General features: G+C 38.5%; 1 protein-coding gene across 1 annotated transcript in view; it reads right to left on the reverse strand.

Moving 5' to 3' along the window:
• PTPRT (protein tyrosine phosphatase receptor type T) overlaps window positions 1-25,621 on the reverse strand; it is a 678,601-nt gene that overhangs the window by 402,583 nt on the left and 250,397 nt on the right. Inside the window, exons 3-4 of the mRNA XM_088154570.1 lie at window positions 8,263-8,534; window positions 4,714-4,795 (exon numbers count right to left, since the gene is read on the reverse strand). Coding sequence (XP_088010696.1) covers window positions 4,714-4,795; window positions 8,263-8,534 — 354 coding nt within the window. The remainder of the gene's footprint in view (window positions 1-4,713; window positions 4,796-8,262; window positions 8,535-25,621) is intronic.

A 25,621-nucleotide genomic window follows, 5' to 3' on the forward strand; every position in this document is an offset into this window, starting at 1 on the left:
CTGTGCAAGTCCTGTCAAGGTGCTTGAGCCATCATCTAGAGGACTTAACTGGAATGACTTTAAGCCAAGGAAGTAGATAAGGATGTTAGCTTGAATGTTTCCTCTTCTGGATGTGCATTGTTCTTTTCTTTGTTTATTATTGTTATTGTTTTTAATGTTGTACAGCACCCAGAGTCTTTTGGAAATTGGGTGGCTTTCTAAATTTGACAAATAAATAAAATAAATTTGACCAACAAAATTAAGGTTGAGTTCATCAATAAGGTTGCCTGTGAAATCTACAGGAGAGTTCCAATTTCAGGTAGCTGGCATAGCTAATAGTATATATGAATAGGAAGATGGACTGCTCCCAGCCCTAGGGACTCATTATTGCAAACTGAGACATCAAACTTTCTCACTAAATGAGGAAGAGGAGGAGACCGATGCAATCCAATTCCGCACAGATCCAATCAAGAGGGTTGCATCTAAGTAAGTGAATATCAGATGAAGCCTGATACCTAAAGTGTAAACTTAACTTTATTCCATTACTACTTACTTAGGCTAAACTTTCAGTAGAATGAGTTCTCCACTCTGATTAACTAAACTTACATGTGTATTAACAGTAAAAGTGGCAATTTGAAGAAAGAAAATTAGTCCAATACAACATAGAAGTAAAAGAAGTAAAAATTAGTCCAATAAAATATATATTACACTTATCTTAAGGACAAACTCTGTAATTATTTTTCCCAACAGAATAACCCAGCCACAAGGAATCACATCTCTGTGTCTCAATGCCATACAGCTTGAAGCTATAACTGACTAGCATTTATTATTATTAATTATTATTATTAATTATTAATTAATTAATTAATTAAACTTCTGTGCCTCCCAACTCTCAACAACTCTGGGTGGCTCACAACAAATGAAGAAATTACAATAATATCAATCACATAAATACTAAGGATAAAAGATGGCAAGTGCAATGAAGCGAGGAGTCTCACTCTCCCTTACCAAAGGCCTGGGTGAAGAGTTGCAGCTCTTCTAAACAACAGCAGAGTGGGGGCCATCTGGATCTTTCAGATGAAAGTCACTTTCAGAGGAAAGTTCTAATTGGCCCCATACATAAGTTTATAGCCTGTCCAGGGTAAAGAAGAGCACCCTGGCCATGTTTCACGTTGGAGCCGTCCTTCCAGAATATCTCCAATACTAGGTTGCTTGTTCTTTCATAACGTCACTAGCATTTCAAATATGTAACCAAAGCAAATGCTTTTTGGGTGTCAAGATCCATTTCCTTTTCCACTCATTTCTATGTATTGCATAAATGCAATGCATGGATGTTATTAACTGATGTTACCCACTATTAAAATATGTTTGGTTCTATGCTATAACTGCATTCCAGAGGCAAACAATTCAAGATGTTCACCAAATTTGACTCTTCAAAGATTCCATCTCAGAAAATGTATCCGTGATTAATAGTAAATGATTTGCTAAACCACAGCATTTTACAGTAACTATTTACTGTAGAGTCCATTAGAAGTGGAATGGGAGATCCCTGATCAGAATCTCCTTCAGATTTTAGCAATCACAGAATCCAATCATGACCACAGTGCTGGAGAAGAAAGACTTTAATCTTTTCAGCCATCTATATTTTTTATATTAAAATCATTCCCCAAACCTGCTATTTGCTCCAGATAGCAAAATAAACATCCATGATAAGGAAAAACTAGCTAGTATCTGTTAACAGCATGTATTGTACTCCTGAAGAACCACATCCAGTCAGTCAAGTTAAGTAGTGCTATGCCATCCCTTTTAGCCAGTCAGTAATTTATCCATGTCAAAATGTATTGATGTACTAGCTCTTGGCTGAAGCAGGGTCATAGATCTGTCATCTGAAATGGAGAGCCCTTGATACAAAGCAATACTGCTTCTGTAGAATATTTACAGCAAACAATTTTGACAGTTAATGCCTTCCATTCCTTCCAACTTCAGTGTATGGACCTATTTAATTGACAATAATTCTAAGATTTTAAGTCCTCTGGCACTTCTGACTTAGAACAAAAGGAAGCATTTACTAATAGGAGCAGGCAAAATCTGCTTGTTTGCATGTTAATACAAACCACACTAATCTACATTTTCCAAACTGATATGTAAAGCACCATGCAATTACCCTTTTTTTGGCTGGGGTGTGTGTGTGTGCTGGTTTTAATTTCTTTGAACATTTTGATACAATTCCTTAACCATAAATAGACAAGAACAGTTAGGGAAAATAGCGTGCAGAATTATTGCAAAAGGATGCTAGTGGACGCTCAGTTGTACGTATATTTCTACCCCTGCTGATTGCAATCTTATTTCTCAAATAGTTTATATTCTGTTATGCTCAGCTTGGAAAGTTAGTAAACTCTCCTTCAAGTCACTTTTCATAATTTCATGGACAAATCCATGTCGTTTTCCTGGTGATGAAAGAAAAATGATTTATCATTTAGTTCTTGTGAGAGAATTTTTAACTTCTCAGTCTTACCTATAGCCCTAGTATTTTTTTTTTTTTTTTTGGTTGTCTCCTATTCATGCATTAAGATCCTGTTTAGCTTTTCAAAATCATGAATTATTCATGAAACTCACACTGGATGACTAGGCCAGTCACTGTGACTTTCTGCACAGAGTTTTTTGGGGGGAAGGGTAGGCAGGGGGGTTGAAAGGCAGGGAATGAGAACTATATATGCCACATTAACTATATGAATTAAGATCAGGATACTACTTTAAATAAAAAGTCCTGCTATGTGAACAGAAGAACTTTGAAGTTGAATTTTCATTCTTCTACAGAATTCTGAACTTTATAGATTTCTGAAATAACTAATGAAGATAGGGCTCATTTTAATTAATTTCAGATTTTTCTATAACTAGGTGCAAAGGGAATAGGAATAGCCATTTTGGAACAATGGAGATAGATTAATTTCTGCTAATTTGGGTGGAAGGAACACACTGGACTGACAGTACTATTCTTCTGCTCCCAAACTCTTTATGTAGTACCTAGTATATGTATAGACGACCCTATCTCACATTCAAAACTCATATTTAGAATACTAGTTGTCATATTACTTTTTGCAATAATTCTATCATAATATCACAATTTTGAGTTTAAATATATCAGGAAAGCATGGAGACAAAGTTTGTGAAAGAAAAGGCTGCAGTCACACTCATTAAACACTGAGTTATCAGGTTATCCACATTCTTTTTATGAAGACCAGATTGATGCTTTAAATTTATCACCTGGGAATAGAAAAATCAGACTGCCACAACTTTCTCAGTACAGATTTCTAGAAGATTCTGAAATGGGCATCCCATTAAATGTTTTGCACTAGGAGGGCCAAGCTATCTGAATTTTCTGAAACCTATGATTCACCATGCCATCATTTTCCAAGAATATTCTGGTAATTCCTTGAAGATGGGCAATCTGCAAAGCTTCTTCTTTGCACATTAATAATGGGTTTATTATGCACTGAGTAGATGAAAGCTTCTGAACCAACTTAGGGCAGTTTGATTCAAGAGTTCCAGCTCATTTTGCAAAAGTGAAAGATGTACCCACAGTTGATTTGCATTATTTACAAGGCACTATAGATGAGGGTTCTACATCATTTCATCCTTTCAGCAACAACCCTTACATACAGCAGTATCTGTAGCAAACTGTGATCATGCCAAAATGGCAGCACAACATGGTGACATCATCATACAAATGCCACTATTAGATGTCTCGACATCTACCCAAGATGCCTAAGTCAAAGCATTTGTATGATGACATTGTCACACAAGTTTCATCATTTACCCGTCAGGGATGCTTACACTGGCAAGGTAAGTTGGAGCGCGGTTGCGTGGCCTAAGTTATTCAGGAAACTGGCTCTCATAAATTTTTTGAAATTTATCTAAAAATCTATACTTAGCATCCTCCTGTTGGTGGGACTTAGAAGTTCTTTATTCTGCATACTTTGCCCTAATTATTAAGCTCTCCATAGAAATAAAGAAGTCAGATAATCCCATGAGCATACAAAACAGCCTAACTTAACATCCAAATTCATACTGTGTAAGTTTGCTCCTTTACGGTTATGAACTGGGTATCTTTAATGTCGATTTGACAGAGATTCCTAATTGAATGCTTTTAAAATAAATCTGAATAGAACAGCTGAAAGAAAATACAGTAGCCTAGGAAATGTAGCAAAACAATCTTTGACTTCTTTCTCTACTTCACAGTATGAGTCACATGCTTTGAAAGTGATACATATTTTTTAAAAACTCTTTCAAAGAGGCACTGCAAAGATTTACATTTCTTTAAAGAAAAACACTCCAGGCCTTTTTTTCCTCCAGTGTGAATGTTGCGCTAATTTGCTTAGTTGTATACGTGAAGGTTCTCCTCCCCACCCCAACTTTCTTTCTTTAAGTTAATTCTATAAGGAATCACTAAAACCCTGTAATTCTTTCCCTTCAATGGTCCGAACGACCAGGCCTTTATTTCCCTTTAATAATGGTTTAAAATTTTGGCACTTGCTGCACATTTGAAGCAGCTTTGCTTGTTGTACAACTTGAGAAATTATGCATTTATTCAGGGTTGATTGCTTCCACTCCACAAGCATTTGGAATAGATAAAAGAAAATGTTTCAGAACTGACTAAATTGGGTAAATTACTCATTTGAACATGAAATGCATTGCTATGGTTAGGAGGAAAAGGGGGAGAAAAAAGATGCTTACTGCATGGATGAGCAAGGACTCTGACTTCATCCACAGCTATGTACCCAGGATGTCCTTTCAAGGAAACTGATTCAAATATGACCTGAAATGCATAGGGGACAACAAGCTGATTAAGTAAACAATTGAAAATTATACAGAAACCATCTCTCTAACATAGCTTAAGTACAAAGCATTCAAACTTCAGATTCTGTAATAGATGCTTTACAGATAATCCTTGTTTAGCAACCACAATTCAGACCAACTTGGTTGTTAAACAAAGCGGTCACTAAGTGAAATCACGACTGTGCTTATGATCTTACTTCAGCTTTCCTTTGCTTTACAGACCTGCAAAGTCCGTAAATATGAGAATTGGTCATAAAGTTACTTTTTCATCATTGTTGTAACTGTGAATGGTCACTAAACAAGGCATTCACTAAACAAGGACTACCTGTATTTCACAGAGCACCAAAGCACCTCCACTAAAAAGAATAGAAATGTGCATGTATGTACGTACAACACTGTGCACTAAAAAAACGGTATTAACAATAAAAATAAGCATGAAACCAGCTATATCTTAATTAAGCCCCAGAACTATGATGGCAGAAAGAAATTATAAGAAAAAAATCAGAACTGGAAATGTGAATTTTTTAAATACCCATTATGCCTTTTTCCCCCCCTGGCATGTTATTCAACCTATTTAGTAACCTCATGACATAATCATATTATTTTCTGTATCTCAATCCATTTGCAACTAGTGGGAAATTGAGAAAGGAAAACACATTAGGATATGTTATGATGTGCTAATCATAACAAAGAATTTAGGGAAAAGTCCACAAGGTTATTGCATAGGTTTGCTGAATTTAGGGAAAAGACATTCAAGGTTATTGCATAGGTATTAATGGGCATATGTTCCCTCATCCCTGTCCCACATAGTTCCTTAACTACAATCAGTGGTTCATCTGTGGTATAGCATGACACACAAACACAGAATGGCTGTTATTATGGAAACTGAAATCAACTCTTCTAACTAGAAGTGTTGCCTTTTTGCATCTGAATAACCTGCTTAACCAGAGAAGAGTTGAAGGTTAGTTGCTGAATTTGTCAGAGTAATATAATATGGAAGTAAATGGAATGCTTACTGAAATGTTCAACATTGAGCAAGGAGCAAGACAAGGCTAAATAATGTCTCCTTGATTATTTAATGCATTTAGAAATAATTGTATAAGGCATGCTGCTGGGAAGTTTGTCTGACATGGTAGAATTTTTACAAAAGATGAGTAATGGAGAGAGAAATGTTAAGATGTACAAATCCTGGTAGAAAGATAGTAGGTGATATGAGGTGTGAATGCTTGATGAAAAAATAAAAATAAAAATGACTGTACCCACTTATATGAAAGTGAGAATTCTGTATGTCAGAAGGAACATGAATGCAGTGGGAATGGAGTACTTCTGCGTGGGTGATATGATCCAGAATGTATGGATGCTGAATAAATTACTCTTATGAAAGACATATGTTCAGTTTGATCATATGCAAGTGGATTGAATTGCAAAGGAAATATATATGTTATAGAATGAATTAATGGCCAGACAATAAATGGTTAAAAAGAATGCACCACAGAAGAAACCTGAAAAGTATGCACATGCAAGGTCATATCAAGTTGTTCCAAGCCAAGTTATGAAGGGATATAGAACCCTTGAAAACATTTTTCAGATAAGATTCTTGAACTCCCTATGGTTATGGAATGGTCATAGAAAATGACATCCTGATGAGATGGTTAACTATCAGCGTTTGATAAATGATAATGACAAAATGCGTGAGGCTTAGGTAACCCAGCAATCAAGATGAGGTAATCTAGCATTGCTTATAAAAAAGAGCTGGAGGGGAGAGAAATCTGAAGTGCCATTTTCTATTCCATCAAGATTCATCTTGAAGAGCACTCCAAGGGGATTTCCCATGCCCTTTTGTTACCTGGCAACAAGAAGGATCTTTGGTATGTAAGATCTAAATGATGTGAGATGCTTATGTTACTAGAATAAAGCTTTTAAAATCTACCAATAGTCCCCTGGAATTGTGGGATGATGTTGTTGGATGGTCCCAATTCTATAAAAGAGGACAAGCCTCCTTCTAACATATGAAGAAAGACTGAATAAGTTAAGAGGAAGGGAACATCAAGAAAGTCATGGCTGGACAGAGATGGTGAGATCCACAAAAAGAGAGACGTGAGAAGTTAAAGCACATATGAAGCAATGTACAGACATGGTGGAAGCAACAATGGTTTCTGAACCATTTTAGTGTAAACTAGTTTTATCTACTTTTTTTTTTTTTTAATCTCATGCTTCTAATTTTGGGGGCTTACTATTTCTTATTCTTTTTGTGTGATCCGAATAGCATTACCCTGCAATATTTATCATGCACAGTGAGTGATCCATGTGTATGTATGTATACATTAAATTGTCCCAAATGGTTTATATAAACGAAGGTAAGTCATTGTGATTTTGGCAACTCCCAAACAATTGGCTAATTGGCTCAGTCATGATGCATAATTTGGGGTCATCACTCAGATTCAGAGAAAAAAAAAATCCTAGAGCAGTTTGGGGAAAATCATCATCATCATCATCATCATCATCATCATCATCATCATTATTTTTTATTATTATTATTATTATTATTATTATTTTTAAAAAACCCAGTTGTCTAATTCCTTTAGGGGTAATCTTTCAAAAGTCATTCCAATAGTAAGCACAGCCAAAACAGGATTTGGGGTAGCATCCCATTCTCCCTTTCTCTTTCTACCTCCTCCATTTCCCTCTGTGCCACTTTTCCTTCTCATTCAATCATTTGACCAGGCTTACCCATGAAAAAGAATGAATTGTTCAAGGTAAATGATACGCAAGAAGCATGCTGGATATAAGAGAAAAATTAATTTTTGTAAGTGATTGAATATGGTCAGCTATCCAAGTTTCAAAAATTCAGCACTACCAGTCAGATCTACACTTAGGTTTGTATAGGACAGATTAAAAAAAAAAAAACATTTCAGTTTAATGTAGTGTGTACAGTATCTGGGATTTGGGCTGATATTCTGTATGGCAAGGAAAACCGGACTGCACAAATCAGTAGATTTTACCTCTCGTTAGGACACGTTCATATATTTGATTTGTGAGTTGTGGTAGTTTTAATTGATGATGATGATGATGATGATGATGATGATGATCTTCCTCCTCCTCCTCTTATTATTAATAATAATAATAATAATAATAATAATAATAATAATACCCTTTTCCTCCTCCTCCAAGGCCCTCAAGGAGCAAGGTTGTGATGCAGAAATGTCACCAAAGAAGATGTGGCTAAAATATTTATTTGTTTAGTGCTGGAGGATGAGGTTCATTTAACAGAAAATATTTTACCCCTTCCTCACCCCTAATTGCAAAATTAAAAAAATTAAAAACCAAGCTGTAGAAAATGAGCAATTTGCTCATCTCATGAGCACAAGGAACTTCAAAAAGCTATAGTGGCCCACAGGCTGCAGGTTGCCTACCACTATGATATAAGAAGAGAAATCTCAAATGTACCTGATAAAAGTGTGGCCAGAAAGTACTGATAGCAAGCTCTGCTTTCACCCAACCTTCTGTAACAAGCCCAGAGACGTTCCAGATAGGGTTGCCTTGAGGTCCACCATTCACTTTCACATAAACATTCAAGGATCCAGGGCTGGAACGGTCTCGGCTGGACAGGTAGTAATGGAAATCAATGCAGTGGGTGTCATTTTCCTTCAGTGTTGGTAAAAGCAAGTGGGCTTTTTGTCCAGATGCCCTCCCAGAACTATTCACCATCATGAAGGAGCCTAGAAAGAAAAGAAAAGAAAAGAAAAGAAAAGAAAAGAAAAGAAAAGAAAAGAAAAGAAAAGAAAAGAAAAGAAAAGAAAAGAAAAGATCAATGGTTTATTTCCCTCATATTACAACTAAATTACATTAATTAAAGAGTCAATAATTCTAAATAATCTGGTCAACAGTCAGAAACCAAACAGGGGTTTATTTCAAGGAACTCAAATCTATTATTTTTTATCAGCACTTTTCTGGGAGAAAAAAGACATCAAAATTTCAGGAATGACAAATACATTTGTATCCACTGCCTGAATCATCAGTTAAAGGGAGCCATTTATTATTATTTTCAGATTTTCCACCTTGGATTTCAAACTGACTGACAGCAAAATATTGACTTCAGACATGAAGAGCATATAATATTCCTTTTTCACTGTACTGAAGATAAGCTACCAGACTCTTTTGATTGCATACACAATCACTATTAAGCTGTTTGCTTTGTAACATGTCTAAATTTATAGATTACAATATATCAAGAGTCCTACAATTTGGCAGGTCAGTTGAAATTTTGGAAGAACCACTGAATTGTGTTAGGCAGAGATTTCAAAATGACTGCCTTAATGGCATGGCCGTTCACACAGCTCTCATCTACAAGATGGAAAATTGATAATGGTAGAAGAATCAAACTTACTAAAGAACCTAACTACAAGGTGAGAACTGAAATCCAACATTTAAAACCATTCTTTGGAACCCTCATTTTTCTGCTTCAACAGCTTTTGAGAGAGAAACTGATAAGACTCAGAGACTATGAGTCAGTGGGTCAAGTCCAAATGCCAGTTCACACATTTATTCCTGCAAAGGATAACTAAATGTACAGGCAAACCACCTCTATACTGTTACCAAGAAAAGTGCATGGATGTATTCATGTAGTTAGTAGAACTGAGATAAACTCAAGAAAATTGTTATCTTTTAAAACTGACAATACAATCAAAACGTTTCTCATAGAAACACACAAATACAGCACCTAGTCGTAGACAAAGCAAAACAAAGAACAAAAAAAAAAAGATACACATATAATCTACACACATATTGCACATTTGCACACACTCTAAGCAAAGAATAAACCATACCAAAATAAACAAACTAACCAACACCCACACCTACATACGTACCTACCGATTTGTTCAACTTCAGAACACCTACAGTAATTTATATTACATTATAACCCATTTATTCCTATCACAAGTCTACTTCACATATGGAATCAATCTACACCAGTGATATAAACTTCATCTGGCAACATTACTCTGGTGACAGAACACTAATATGAGCAGGGTTTGTATTGCCAAAGCAATGGTTGGATGATGCTATAAATCACTTGCATGGAAGACATCATGGACTTTTTGTGCTATTTGCTTTAGTTGCTGACTGGATGGTTCAATAAATAACCAACTAACCCTGAGATTAGCCATCTAAGCAATTGCCTGGATCCTCACTTCTAAATTATCCTTGGGGAAAAAAAAAAAAGTTCCACAGTTTGATAGTAGAAGTTCTTCCTAAGACTCAATAAATCCACGGACTCCAAACTATTCAGTGTTTAAACTAGATAGCATACTTTATTTATTTCTTTGATTTATATGGCTGCCCATCTTGTAAAACGCAACCCTGGGTGGCTCACAACAATAATAAAAACAAAAACAAGAAAACCAAAACAACCAGGCACCTGATCTACCATTGCCAATCCATCCATCCATCCATCCATCCATCCATCCATCCATCCATCCATCCATCCATCGGATTCCTAGGTCCCACCAGATGGCAACACTTAAAAGATGGAACCTGGAATGTGCCCACCCTACCTAGCCTAGTGGAGCAGGCAGATATCCTCAGGACAGGCAGTCCTGCAAATAACCTGGCCCTGTGCCATGTAGGGCTTTAAGATAATAACCAACACTTTGAATTGCTTCCAAAAATAGACTAGGAGCCAGTGCAGCTCATGGACTAATGGGGTAGCATGGGCAAACCAAAGTGTGCTAAGCTCTGTGCAAGCTGCCACATTCTGGACCAGTTGTAACTTCTGGATGGTCTTCAAAGCCAGCCCCATGGGGCACATAGTCCAACCAGGAAGTGATCAAAGCATGAATGACCATGAACAAGGTCTCCTGTTCCAGGAACAGGTGCAACTGGTGCACAAGTTGTATCTGTCCAAAGGCCCCCCTAGCCACCTTCGCCTTCAACAGAAGCCACGAGTCCCCCAAATTGCACACAAACTCTGTCTAGGGGTGTATTACCCCTTCAAGAGTTAATGATAATACCTCACTGGACCCAGGGGGGCCAAAGACCCAAATCCATTCCATCTTGCTAGGGTTGAGTCAGAGCTGGTTCCGCCCCATCCAGACTCTCAGTCTCCAGGCACTGAGTCAGCAGCAAAATGATGTCATCTGCCCAGCCAGGAGTCGAACTGTATATCAGCATATTGATGATATCACACCCCTTGCCATTGAATGACCTCACCTAGTAGATGCTAAAGAGGAGCAGTAAGAAACCCAAGCACTGAAGCACTCCCCATTGCAGGCTAGACTTCTCCCTGACACAATCAGGTCCAAGGATGGCCTCTTGAGAAGGGAGCCATTCAAGGCAGGTGGACCCCCCCCCCAGAAAAAGGCGTTAACACCCTCCCCTTGAACCCAACAACATGAGACCTCGTGAAAGGCCTTCACTAGGCAAGAGGGGCATGGGTCCAGGACCCATGCAAGGACCCTATCTACTTCCTGACCAGCTCAAACTCTTCCTAGATAAGTAAGGTCAAACATGTCTCAGGAACTTTCAAAGGACCTGCCCAGCCAGTGAAAGAAGTTGAGTGACCTTGTCTGACTGATGCTGAGAATATTCTTTCCCAGGAGGGACCTGGCCACCCAAAACATGGCATTAAGTAATATTGACATTTGCCAGTTCATCTTTAAAATGAACAAATTCTTTTTTAAGAATCCCAAATGCTTGGTTTTATCTACCCTTCATAAGCAGCATAGAAGTTAAAGGATTAAGGGAGTCCTGGGGAAGAAATGGCAAACTGAAGATGGCTCTGCATAAAGCAGAGCCGATGACCATGGCAGAATGAAGAGCCGGTGAGTAGACAAGGAAAGGACCTGTGATCAGCCACAAGTGCTCCAGACAGTTGTTCCCCATGGGGAGATCTCAAGACAGCAGTCTCTGTCAGGTTTAGAGCTCTGGGAGACAAGAGAGTAGCCATCTTGCTCAAACCACAGTTGGTACCTTTAAAAAGATAAAGGGTTTGCATACTTCCTTTTCTAATCACTTTTAGAAATTGCTTGTTAACTGCTTTTCAGCTATTAGTAACCTTTGGATTGACACGTTTTACAGCACCAGGTGAGTTTCCTTCAATCCTTAGCAAAAGAAGTTTTAAACACAAGTTTAAGGACTTTTTTTTTCTCAAATAAACAGCAAAAGGGTGATTAAAAAAATGATTTTAGAAAGTTACAAATGGACTAAGGGTCCAGATAAATTGGAAATAAGATTTTGGAATTAATTATAAAGAATCCTTCCCATGGGAGAATGCTTTTGTTTTGAATTCTTTAAAAAAAAGGATAGGATGGAACTTTGAAGGTTGGACACTAGAGGAAACTAGAAGGAATTAAAGATTACAATTAAAGGAGAGGAACACTTAAATTTGACTTAATAATACAGAATAAAGCAAAATATTTTAACATTGGACATATTGAAGGATATTTTTGAACAACGGACCCAGAAGTTAATTTAAAGAGTATCTGCCTCTATAGATAGACTGGATTTAAAATATGTTATGGAAGAGGAACAAGTTTTATCTAACAAAATGAGACTGATCTGAAAGTGGATTTAAAAATGACAGGCTACAAGAATGGCATGGAATAAGATGCTACACTGGACATGCAAAAGAAACCAGCTGATGTCTTAATAATTAAAAGGGATATACAAATAACAAATCAAGAGAATGACCTGGATAATTTTCTTATATTAGATTACAAAAGAGGCTTGTTAAAGCTTTGAAGAATTTTGTAAGAAGGGACAAAAAAAAAAAAAGTGAAAAGAAATCAAATTCTAGGACATTATTTGAAGGGGCTAAAGATCATGATTGTTAAAAGTAAAAGGAAGGAATATAAAGTTGGTTTATTTGATTGAAGTTAAAATAGATATGTTGCTATCTCTGGTAACCTATAATGGACTTTTGCTGACAGCAGGACTGAAATGACAAGTTTTTATAGATTTGTTTATAGATAAGAGATGGGATATGGGAAGAAGAGATCACTTGTTGTATTTTAAGAGAAGGCAATAAGTTAATAAAATTGTTTATACTTATGATGAAGAGGGAAGCAATTTCTTTATGTAGTTCTTTTCTTTTTTTTACCATATTCTTATTTTTTCTCTCTTTTCTATTTTTCTTTCTATTTTTATCTGCACCTTCTATTCTTCCTTTTTATTCTTTTGGGTTTTTTTTTTTGTTTGTATTAGTTTTTATTGTTGCAATTATAATTTTTAATAAAATTACTATTGAAAAAAGGAGTTAAAGGATTAAAATAGGGTAGGACTAGAAAGCATAATTCTGTTTTCATAAAACTCTATTTTGAGGGACATCTGTCTAAACTTGGCTGGGGATTAAGGCTGGCAGGAGATGAAGAGTCTTTAAGCTCCAAAAACATGAACATGATAAAGCCAATTCCTTCCCCTGAATCAGGGCAAGCATGGACTAGAATCATCGAATCTGCTCCCCTGCCCAGTGCAGGAATCCTCAGACCATCCCAGGATGTCCAATCTTTTCTTGAAAACCTCCAGTGATGGAGCATCTACAACTCGAGTAGGCAGGCTGTTCCACTGCTTAATAGCTCTCACAGTCAGGAAAGTCCTCCTTATTTTAACTTTGGATCTCTCACTGTAAAGCTTTCACCTACCGGTTCTTGTCTTACCTTTGAGTGTTCTAGAAAATAAATCTACACCCTCTTCCCTGTGTCATCCCTTCCTGTATTGGAAGACTGCTATTATGTCTTCTCTTAGCTTTCTCTTCTTTAGGCTAAACATACCAAGTTCCTTTAACCACTCTTCATAGGATTTAAATGTGAGGAGAGAGAGATGAAGACCCTTATCATAACTTCTGCACTAATGGGGTAGTGCCACAATGTCCTCAGCACTTTTGTGATTTTCCACCAAACCCCCTCTAATATATCATTCCTGACTTTGTTTTGTTTCATATGAATTGAAAGTATGCCTGACAGCATCCATTCTTCCTTCATTTTGGATTTGCACTTCTATCTTCTGAGAAAATGCAGGATTGAGGCTCTTCCCCATGGTCTGGAGAGGCAGAAACATATGTTTCTAACCTAGCCAGGGAGTAGTGCTGTCCTTACAGTTAAAATGTGGGATAAGTTAAAGAAAGCAATTGGAGTCTCCTGGCTTTATTTGCTGCCTGAAAAAACCATCCACCGATAGCTCTCCTTACCAGACAGTGGGGCTAGGCAAGAGGTAAGTTTTGGCAGATGGCTAGAGAGGTAGATTTAGTCATCAGTCAATCCAAGTTCCGTTTCTGTCAAATGCTTTTGCAGGAGTGCATTCAAAAGAAGCCCAACAACCAAAGGATAGTTGGGCTTCTTTTGGGCAAAGGCTAGGGCTATTTCTTTGAAGAAATCTTCACAAAACATATCAATCCTAATCTTGACTCTAACTGTATATCTTTTTGTGCAGGTAAAGCAGCAGCTCCCCTTTGTCGCTGGTATTCTCCTGACAGGACTGCCATCCGAATAAGTACTGAGTCAGCTCCTTTGAAGTTGATGGAGGATGTGCTTCAGCAGTAGTAAGTTGTCCTGGACTGCAGATCAAGCACGGGCAGGCAAACTGTTTTAATGGTGCTGCCCAATTAAGCACTTGCTTAGGAGTTGTTGTTGTTGTTTAGTCGTTAAGTCGTGTCCGACTCTTCGTGACCCCATGAACCATATTGCGCCAGGCCTTCCTGTCCTTCACTGCCTCCCTGAGTTTGCTCAGTTTCATGCTCATTGCTTCAGTGATGCTATCTAACCATCTCATCCTCTGCCGTCCTCTTCTCCTTTTGCCTTCAATCTTTCCCAGCATCAGGGTCTTCTCCAAAGAGATCTCTCTTCGCATTAGGTGGCCAAAATATCTGAGCTTGAGCTTCATTATCGATCCTTCCAATGAGCAATCAGGGTTGATTTCCTTTAAGATTGACTGGTTTGACCTCCTAGCAGTCCAGGGGACTCTCAAGAGTCTTCTCCAGCACCACAGTTCAAAGGCATCAATTCTTCGGTGCTCAGCCTTTTTATGGTCCAGCTCTCACAGCCATACATTACTACTGGAAAAACCATAGCTTTGACTATGCGGATCTTTGTCGGCAAGGTGACGTCTCTGCTTTTTAATATGCTATCTAGGCTTGCCATAGCTTTCCTCCCAAGGAGCAAGCGTCTTTTAATTTCATGGCTGCAGTCTCCATCTGCGGTGATCTTGGAGCCCAAATAAATGAAGTCTGTTACTGCTTCCATTTCTACCCCTTCTATTTGCCAGGAATTGATGGGTCCAGATGCCATGATCTTAGTTTTTTTAATGTTGAGTTTCAAGCCAGCTTTTGCACTCTCCTCTTTCACCCTCATCAAGAGGCTCTTTAGTTCTTCTTCACTTTCTGCCATTAGGGTGGTATCGTCCGCATATCTGAGGTTGTTGATGATTCTCCCTGCAATCTTAATTCCGGCTTGTGATTCTTCCAGCCTGGCATTTCTCATGATGTACTCTGCATATAGGTTAAATAAGCAGGGTGACAGTATACAGCCATGTCGTACACCTTTCCCTATTTTGAACCAATCGGTTGTTCCATGACCGGTTCTAACTGTTGCTTCTTGGCCCGCATACAGATTTCTCAGGAGACAGGTAAGGTGGTCTGGTATTCCCATCTCTTTAAGAATTTGCCACAGTTTGTTGTGATCCACACAATCAAAGGCTTTTGCATAGTCAATGAAGCAGAAGTAGATATTTTTCTGGAACTCTCGTGCTTTCTCCATGATCCAGCGAATGTTGGCGATTTGATCTCTAGTTCCTCTGCCTCTTCGAAACCCAGCTTGTACATCCGGTAGTTCTCGGTTCATGTATTGCTGAAGCCTAGCTTGTAGGATTTTGAGCATAACCTTGCTAGCATGTGAAATGAGTGCAATTGTGCGATAGTTTGAGCATTCTTTGGCGTTGCCTTTCTTTGGAATTGGAACGTAAACTGACCTTTTCCAATCCCGTGGCCACTGTTGCGTTTTCCAAACTTGCTGGCATATTGAGTGCAGCACTTTAACACCATCATCTTTTAGTATTTTAAATAACTCAGCTGGAATACTGTCATCTCCACTAGCTTTGTTGTTAGCAATGCTTCCTAAGGCCCACTTGACTTCACTCTCTAGGATGTCTGGCTCAAGGTCAGTGATCACACCAGCGTGGACATCAGGGACATTAAGATCTTTCTTGTATAGTTCTTCTGTGTATTCTTGCCACCTCTTCTTAATCTCTTCTGCTTCTGTTAGGTCCCTGCCTTTTTTGTCCTTTATCATGCCCATCTTTGCACTAAACGTTCCTTTCATATCTCCAATTTTCTTGTAGAGATCTCTAGTCTTCCCCATTCTATTGTTTTCCTCAATTTCTTTGCATTGTTCATTTAAGAAGGCCTTCTTATCTCTCCTGGCTATTCTCTGGAAATCTGCATTCAGTTGCTTATATCTTTCCCTTTCACCCTTGCTTTTCGCATTCCTTCTTTCCACAGCTATTTGTAAAGCCTCATCAGACAGCCATTTTGCTTTCTTGCATTTCTTTTTCTTTGGGATGGTTTTAGTTGCTGCCTCCTGTACAATGTTACGGACCTCCGTCCATAGTTCTTCAGGCACTCTGTCTACCAAATCTAATCCTCTAAATCTATTCATCACCTTCACTGTGTACTCACAAGGAATATGATCTAAGTCATACCTGAGTGGTCTAGTGGTTTTCCCTACATTCTTCAATTTAAGCCTAAATTTTGCAGTAAGAAGCTCATGATCTGAGCCACAGTCAGCTCCTGGTCTTGTTTTTGCTGTCTGTATAGAGCTTCTCCATCTTTGGCTGCAAAGTATATAATCAATCTGGTTTCGGTATTGACCATCTGGTGATGTCCATGTGTAGAGTTGTCTCTTGTGTTGTTGGAAAAGAGTGTTTGCTATGACTAGCTTGTTCTCTTGACAGAACTCTATTAGCCTTTGCCCTGCTTCATTTTGTACTCCAAGGCCAAATTTGCCTGTTATTCTGATTACTCCTTGACTTCCTACTTTAGCATTCCAATCCCCTATGATGAAAAGGACATCTTTTTTTGGTGCCAGTTCTAGAAGGTGTTGTAGGTCTTCATAGAACCGGTCAACTTCAGCTTCTTCAGCATCAGTGGTTGGGGCATAGACTTGGATGACTGTGATGTTGAATGGTTTGCCTTGGATACGCACTGAGATCATTCTGTCGTTTTTGAGGTTGTACCCCATTACTGCCTTTCCCACTCTCTTATTGACTATGAGTGCAACTCCATTTCTTCTAAGAGTTTCTTGCCCACAGTAGTAGATATAATGGTCACCCGAATTAAATTCACCCATTCCCGTCCATTTCAGTTCGCTGATTCCCAAGATGTCGACGTTCAATCTTGTCATCGCATGTTTGACCACATCCAGCTTGCCTTGGTTCATAGATCTTACATTCCAGGTACCTATACAATATTGTTCTTTACAGCATCGGACCTTCTTTTCGCTTCCAGATACATCCACAGCTGAACGTCCTTTCGGCTTTGGCCCAGCCGCTTCACTCTTTCTGGAGCTACTTGGAAATGCCCTCCGCTCTTCCCCAGTAGCATATTGGACACCTTCCGACCTGAGGGGCTCATCTTCCGGCATCATATCTTTTAGCCTTTTAACATTGTCCATGGGGTTTTCTTGGCAAGGATACTGGAGTGGGTTGCCATTTCCTTCTCCAGTGGACCACATTTTGTCAGAACTCTCTGTCATGACCTGTCCGTCTTGGGTGGCCCTGCACGGTATAGCTCATGGCTTCACTGAGTTACGCAAGCCCCTTCGCCACGACAAGGCACTGATCCATGAAGGGGTGCTTAGGAGTAAGACCCTTCAAATTCTCTGGATAGGATAGGATTCAGCAGTAGAAACATGCCTTGGATTGTGGGAACTTTCCTTCCTGTATGAAACATATAATTCCGTGCACACATACAAATGGGCAGACTGAGTTCAATGGAGCTTCTTCACTCTCCTTCCCTCTCTCCTTGCATCTGCCTCTGTAGAAGTCAGGTGTCCAGTCTCTCCTGCAACCCCAGCAAAAGTAGCCACAGAGGGCAGTGCTAAGGAGTGGCATATCTCCAGCAGCTTCATGTAGCCAAGAAGCTGAGTAAATCACAGACCCTCACTGCATCATCATCAGCATGGTTGAGGAGAAGACAAAGATCATTTGTATGGCAAAATATATATTGGGAAAAGTGGGGGGGGGAACCTCCTCCTAAATTTGGATATATGTTGCTTAAAAGGTAAGCTGATGTTGAGACAAAGGCAACATCAAAAATGGTGTGTGAGGCATTGTTGTGCCCTGATTAGCAGGACATGAAGATGAGCCCTAGATCAGTGTTGTCCAAACTTGGCCACTTTAACTTCAACTCCCAGAATTCTGGCTGGCTGGGGAATTCTGGGAGTTGAAGTCCACTCATCTTAAAGTGGCCAAGTTTGGACAACACTGATCTAGGTCATGTTGGGTAACACATCATATGCTACTGATGTCCCAGGATGAAGTAAACATTGGGTGGGGCTGTAGACTAAGTTTGCTGGGATACTGATTCTCTTTTCTTTCCTTTTTATGTCACCTTTTTTACTTTCTGACTCCCATTTTTCTTTTATCATCCTCCTCATCCTGGGAGCTATAGAGGAAGGAACAGATCATGCCCACCCAGGATCTGAACTTACCACTTATAAAGGTTTTTTGAAATTAGATCAAGGGTCACATGAAGTTCATTAAGGTACTCAGGGTTCACAAAGAGCTTAATCCCCAAATACAGACAATTCACACATATATTAGATATCTTGAGTAACCCAACTGGTTTTTATAATTCAGAAAGCACTTTTATAGAGGAGAAATGTCTAAGGGAGCATTTGACCTAGAGGCAATAAAAAATAATAGATGCATGAATTTAAAGAAGTACCATTGGGGTCAGGGAGAAAATCAGACCCACCGGCATTCCTGCAAACAGTATTCCTGCATATTTGCCACAGAGGGATGGGATTGTAATACCATTATGTCACACAATATGTGTCTAAATAATAAAAGAATTAAACCATTGGAATCCATAGCAGCTTATCTGCAAAGAATCCTTTCTAGATGCTCATCATTGCCCTTTGCTACCAACATTATAAATGGTGAACATGTTAAAAATAATGAGAATTATTGGTTTCGTCGTCTTTAAAGAATCTACTTTGGGGATGTGTGCAAACATGCCGTCAGGAAAACAAGCAACAAGTAATCACAGATTGTGGGGAGGGAAACAAGAGAAGGAGAAAAAGGAAATATCCATTTCAGCAGTCACACATAGTAATTTTTAATCAAATGCAACCCCTCTTGACATTCTCCGTTCTGAGGCTGCTGCCAAGTCATTTTACAAATATATTTCTCTGCTGGCCTTCTTGCAATTCACAGAAGATTGAGTTTGGAAAGCCTTGTCTTATTTTTAACTTACTGATTTTTTCCCCCTTTTCATTTTATGTGCCATGTTGTTGTAGTGCAAGACACCCATACAAGCCAGATAAACATTCTGATCAGTTCTACCCAGTATGCAGCCCTATGCATTATATTTAGAGACAGAGATTTTGGCAGCATTTTCCTAAATAACTCTGCTACTGAACAGGCTCACACTACACATACACACACACACACACACACACACACGTTGTATTTGTATTTGGCATATCTAATTGGTAATGCACAGGCATATATACACATATGCACACATGTACCTTATACCATACACATACAGAAAGAGGTGTGTGTGTGTGTGTGTGTGTGTGTGTGTATTACCAATTAGATATGTCAAATACAGACACCCTGGATCACAAAACAAAAGACAGTTTTGGGACTTGTAGGTAGATAGGGAAATAATGTTTCTTGAGATACCAGCCTGGAACAAGGGTACCAAGACTATTGAGAGTAGAGACCACTAGGCAAATTCAGCCACCAATTAAGCTAAATGGAAATAATTGCTCTTGTGAGTACCATCCTGTTCTCAAGGGGAAGTCAGTAGTGGCAGATCTTGGGCAATCGGACGCATTTATGAGCATTCCTGTATTTTATTTCTATGACGAATCAAATCGTTGTTTTATCCGACTGAGAAAAAGAATGAAAGAATAGCTATCAAATGATTTCTCCTCAATATTTCCAGTGCTAGTAATTTTATAAAACACTGGTAACTTAAGATAAGACAATTTTATCATTATTCCTTCTAAATTAAGCATTCATACATCCATACTGCCATTTGCTATTTTCATTTGAAAACAGACTACAGGCAATATACTCTTAGAGGGGGAAAAAAAATATTCTGCATGCTGTGAAATGCTGAGGGGTTTGTACTTATTAATATAGACACTGGGACATCTGGTTTTGCAAACAGACTGGATATCAGGTCAGCTGTATTAAATATGCTTTGATCAACAGGTTAACATAATTAATATCTTGCTGTTGCTGCCAGTTTTCCAAAGATTAAAAAATACATTTTATATGCTCAGATCAGTCCAGTTTAAATAAAGAAAGAGAAGAATCCTTAAAAAAAAAAGTTGAAAATGATAAGGAGCATAAAATGGTGCTTGCACTGAGCGTACAAATAAAACTGGGGAATTAAACCATGAAGTACTCTCTAGATACACATAAATTTCATTTCCCCTCCTCCTTGGTGCATAATGATGCCTTGATAAGCCTCCTATTATTGATGCATCTGCAACATATATCCTCTTTTCAGAGCTGAAATCGTACTTGGTAGCAGATGGCGTCTATTGTGTTTACACATCATCACTTTATGATTGCATTTTCTCACATCTACAGTGAAAAAAGAAAGCCATAATTGAGTTTTTAATGGCTTTGCACATTGTTCATTAAGATTACATGACGATGTTCCTACAGATGACAGCTGAAGAAATGAGCCACCAAGAAGAAACCCTTGTGACCAGCTCAGAATGTGCTCAGTTGAGGCTGCCTGAACATCACCTTTCAGATGCTCCTCAAGTTTAAAGCTAAATTATTGCAGACACCAGATGAGCAAAGATAAACACAATATATTACATGCTAAATTACTCTGGAATTAAATACGTGATTTACATCACCTTAACATTGTGGGTAAATATTAATGGAAGTAAATAACCATTGTAAGTGCTTTTTTTTTTTCCCTGTCCTTCAGTTGTATATATGAAATCCATGGATCTATGTCAGGAAAACAAAGTTACTATTGTCAACTAATATTTTAAAAGGTATTTATTTACATGTATATCATTGTTGGCCTTTGTGGAATAGTGCCATTTAAAGAAAGTATAAATTTGTCAAGAACAGGTTTCATGAGACTAATTCTTCTGTAATTTTTGATCAGGTAATTTTCTTAGTAGATTATGAGAATCCTATTACTATATCTTGAATTCAGCAAAAATATTGATAACATACTCCAGGACATTCTGATTAGCAAGCTAGTTTAAGTGTAGGCTGGATAGCATGACAATTAGAGGATGCATAGTTGGCTTAAATATTGTACTCAAAAAGTGTTCATCAGTGGTTCTTCTGTACAGAGCCATGGAGATGGCCTTGAAGGAAATATTCAGAAGCTGTTAAAAGAAAAGCGGAGGCAGAAGCATTCCTTGAGTGCTGGGAAAGGAGATAGTATTAGGAAGAGACTCAGGCTGGCTCCTCCCTGACTTACTGGGGTATAAGAGGCAGGGAAGGAAAAACAGTCAGACTTGTAAGATACTGTTAATATAAGTATCTCAATAAAGTTTGGTTCTAGTCTTCTTCTGTACTCTGTTTTCTGGTCTGGACAAATTTGAAAGGATGGCATCTTCATTAAACTGGAATAAGGTACTGAGTGGAAGTCTACAAGGTTCAATTTTGTTTTTTGTTTTGTTTTGTATGTTTGCGTGGGCCTTCGAGTCAGTGTTGACTCCTGGCAACTACCTGGACAAGTCCCTGCAGTTTTGATGGCAAGATTTCAGAAGTAGTTTGCTATTGCCTCCTTCCTAGGACTGAGAGAGAGTGAGTGGCCCAAAGTCACCCAGCTGGCTTTCTGCCTAAGGTGACACTAGAACTCCCAGTTTCTAGCTTGTTGCCTTAACCACTACACCAAACTGGCTCTCCCTGGGTTCTCTACTCTGCATATTTTTTTTCTTATTGAAATGGATGAAAAAGTGGAATTTGTGTTTACTAAATCTGTTAATGACACAAAATTCGGTGGGATAGTTAATACTGTAGAACACAAAAATAAAATTTAAGAAAAAGATAAATGCAACTTTAAATTGCATTGACAAAAGTACAATTTCTAAATTGTTGTTTTTCAGTCGTTAAGTCGTGTCTGACTCTTCGTGACCCCATGAACCATGTCGCGCCAGGCCTTCCTGTCCTTCACTGCCTCCCTGAGTTTGCTCAGTTTCATGCTCATTGCTTCAGTGATGCTATCTAACCATCTCATCCTCTGCCGTCCCCTTCTCCTTTTGCCTTCAATCTTTCCCAGCATCAGGGTCTTTTCCAAAGAGTCCTCTCTTCGCATTAGGTGACCAAAGTATCTGAGCTTGAGCTTCATTATCAAAATTTCTAAATTACAGGAAGTTTATTTTATATTGATCAAATATCACTTCTGAGCACCCCCATTTTAAGGAGGAGTCAGAGAAACTGAAATGACAGTGAGGATGAACATGGAACTAGCATCTAGTTCTATGAAGACAGAGTGAGGGAAATGGAAATGTTCAGCCTTGAGAAGTCTGAGGAAGGGAGAAATTATGATAGCACCACTCAAATACCTGAAAGGATGTCACACAGAAGGTTAAGACTGGTTTCTAAATTATTCCAGAGTAAAGGACATAGAATAAGGTCCTAACAATAAGAGCAGCTTAGAGTAAAACCATTTCCCAAGAGAAGTGATGGGCTCTGTGAGGAAGTGAAGCTGGGGTTGTTGTCTGAATTTGGGAAAAGCAGCTGCAGCCAGGCAGAAGTGCTTTCTACCACCATTTCCCCAACAATAGGCTCAGCTCATCCCTTCTCCCAAAGGACAGTGAAAGTTTACAGCCCCAGAAACTTGACAGAAGATAGATTCATTCATTCATTCATTCATTCATTCATTCATTCATTCATTCATTCATTCATTCATTCATTCCCCCCGCTCACAGTTTACTCACAAGCATCTATGCCAGCATTCCAGGTGTCTGGCTAATTGAGCCACACCCTAGAGTTTTTAGGAATGTGCCGATGTCCACAGGGAGCCTCACCGCACCCAGGCCTTTAGCTTACAAAAGTGTGGGTCTGTAGGAGAAAAAGAGGACAAGAAAACAACAGACCAGAAAGCAGGAAACGACATCTGGGATGTACAACTATTAGAGACAAGTAAGAGGGCTATCAGTCAACTGCCAGGAACACAAGCTACAGACTGGGTATTAAAGACTTATTTATGTGGCTACATCAACTTGCAAGGCCTAGGAGGGTGGAGTTAACCCAGAGCAACAGCCTATTGTTGGGGAAGGTGTGTGGCACAATAAAGTACTGTGTACAGTTCTACACTGTGGTATGTCCAGTCCTTGGAAAACAAAGAATCCTCACAGGCTTCCCAGACGGGGTATGTTTAGTTGGAGGCCAGAGAGCCATTTTAATGTGGATTCCTGAACTGGACAATGGGTTGGATTCAATGCCCTAAACAATGCCCTAAACAATCCCTTCCAACTCTATTATTATTATTCTCTATTATTATTGCTATATAAATATAGCAACAAAGCTGAGCAGTTTCTATCAGCCAACGTTTTGTAAGTAAGTGTTCAGAGTTTTCTCCTGCCAGATGCTACACTGTACACCAAAATTCATTTAATACTCTTGGTCTGGAAGAAAGAACTGGAAAAAGAACTCTGATCACTGGAATATTCCTTGCATATATTACTTCGATATCCCTTGGCAACACTATTCACACTCGACAAGTGTCAGAGCAGTAAGTCCCAAAACAAAATCACATCTTGTCCCTCGCTGTTCTTCTCACCCTGATACATTTCTAATATGAAGAAATTATGGTTAATTGATAACTCCCAACCCCAATTGTGTATGACTTATTGACCAAGGCCTCAGACCTTAGTTAACAAGCTTTATGTGACAAGAAGTAAATTAGCTTTATACACTTTATGGTTCACCTTTTCTTTTGACTTTGCAAGTTGCCTAAATTCAGCTATTCTCTGCCCCTCCACCAACAATGCTTCAAAATTGCCCAGATTTGGACTGACCACTTGAGATGACCCCTGTTTCAACTCAGGCAGATCCATATTAGCCTGTTTTGTTTCTAGACTTCCCTGAACCCAATGCATGCCCCAAGAATACATTAAGGAGAATGGGAAATGAAAGCAATAAATTACATTAGGAAATACGTCCCTTCAACAGTAGTTAATCTGGAATGATGGCAATGTGAAAAAGCCTACTCTAAAGATTCTTAATAGCAGGTTCCATTAGGAGATGTCTAGTGGTTGAATCTAAGACGAGAGAATAGAGGAGAACTGCTTCCCGAGGTCACACAGTTAGACATGTAACGATTTGAGTTGATGGATGTATCATCCAGAGGATCCCAGGGTGAAGGCAGAAAGTAATGTTTCTCACTTAAACTTCACTCTGATTTGTCTTTAGGACAGATACCATTATACTGAAAGCTGAAGAACAGATTTTATCCAGAAAGAGAAACTGAAAGGAGCAGGAAAGGAACACAGCTACAGCACAATATTCTACAACAAAGAGATGAAAAGTCCTCCTATCTACACTGTCCTCCCCCCAAACTGCTGAATGCCAGGATCCCACCTCTATATACTATAGTAGATAGTGGTAAGAACATTTCCCACAGCTCTGAAAAAAAGTACTCCAAAGTCTTTCTTTACTAAGACATTTTTTAATGGGAAGGGGAACTGGAGTGCAAAAGTAAAATAGTTGTGTGCATTTCTGTGAGATCAAGTTTATTTCCTGGATCTGAGTAAATAAACATAGGATGGTATGGTATCCAGAAACCTGGCATTTAAGAAAAAAGGAATATTGCAAAATGGGATTTTGAATCTCTACCAAATTTTGGCATTTCACTGAATCCCAAACCTTCTGAGGTACAGATGGGCCACACAGTACATTTAGTGGCAATACAAGCACTGGAAATTGTATTAATATAATAATTCAAAGAGGAACAATAAAAGTTCTCACAAAGTTTACCCCGGAACACATATATGAAGGTTGGTCAACATAATGTTGGTAATCATGAACAGTAGTTTGAACAAATATATGGCATGATTCTATATCTACTTAAGCCCTTTTGACATCAACAGGTCATAGTCTCATTTAAGTGAAGTTCTTAGCTTTAGAAATTTCAGCCCTATGGGTATTTTACAGTAAATATATTTTATTAACATTTAATACTATAGATTGCCTTTATATAATAGAAACATCCAACAATAGTGTGATTCTGTATTGCCTGTGTTATTAAACTGTATGCTAGTTAAAGACCAAAAGGAACACAAATGAATGAATGAATCAATCAATCAATCAATCAATTCATTCATTATGTAAGTGGACATGCAGACAGTATGGATTTGCAGCACATTGGATTCAATTCCAGTGGTGCTAGGGAGTTTAAAGAAAGACTTATTCACTGCATAGCTGAATATAATATCTCCTGATGATTTCTTTAATAATGCAAGTATAGAGGGATATCAGTAACAAGTTAATAGATTGGCATTTGATGTAACTATTCCACTTAAGCAGAGCAACTGATGTGGCTAACAATTCAATAAAAGTACATTAAAAATAAAGTCTCCTTCAGACTGAGCTCAGC

This window comes from Python bivittatus, unplaced genomic scaffold (genome assembly GCF_059951505.1).
Source record: "Python bivittatus isolate LINGU-HERP-01145 unplaced genomic scaffold, Pbiv_v1 ctg000700_np1212, whole genome shotgun sequence".
NCBI classification, from domain to species: Eukaryota; Metazoa; Chordata; class Lepidosauria; order Squamata; family Pythonidae; genus Python; species Python bivittatus.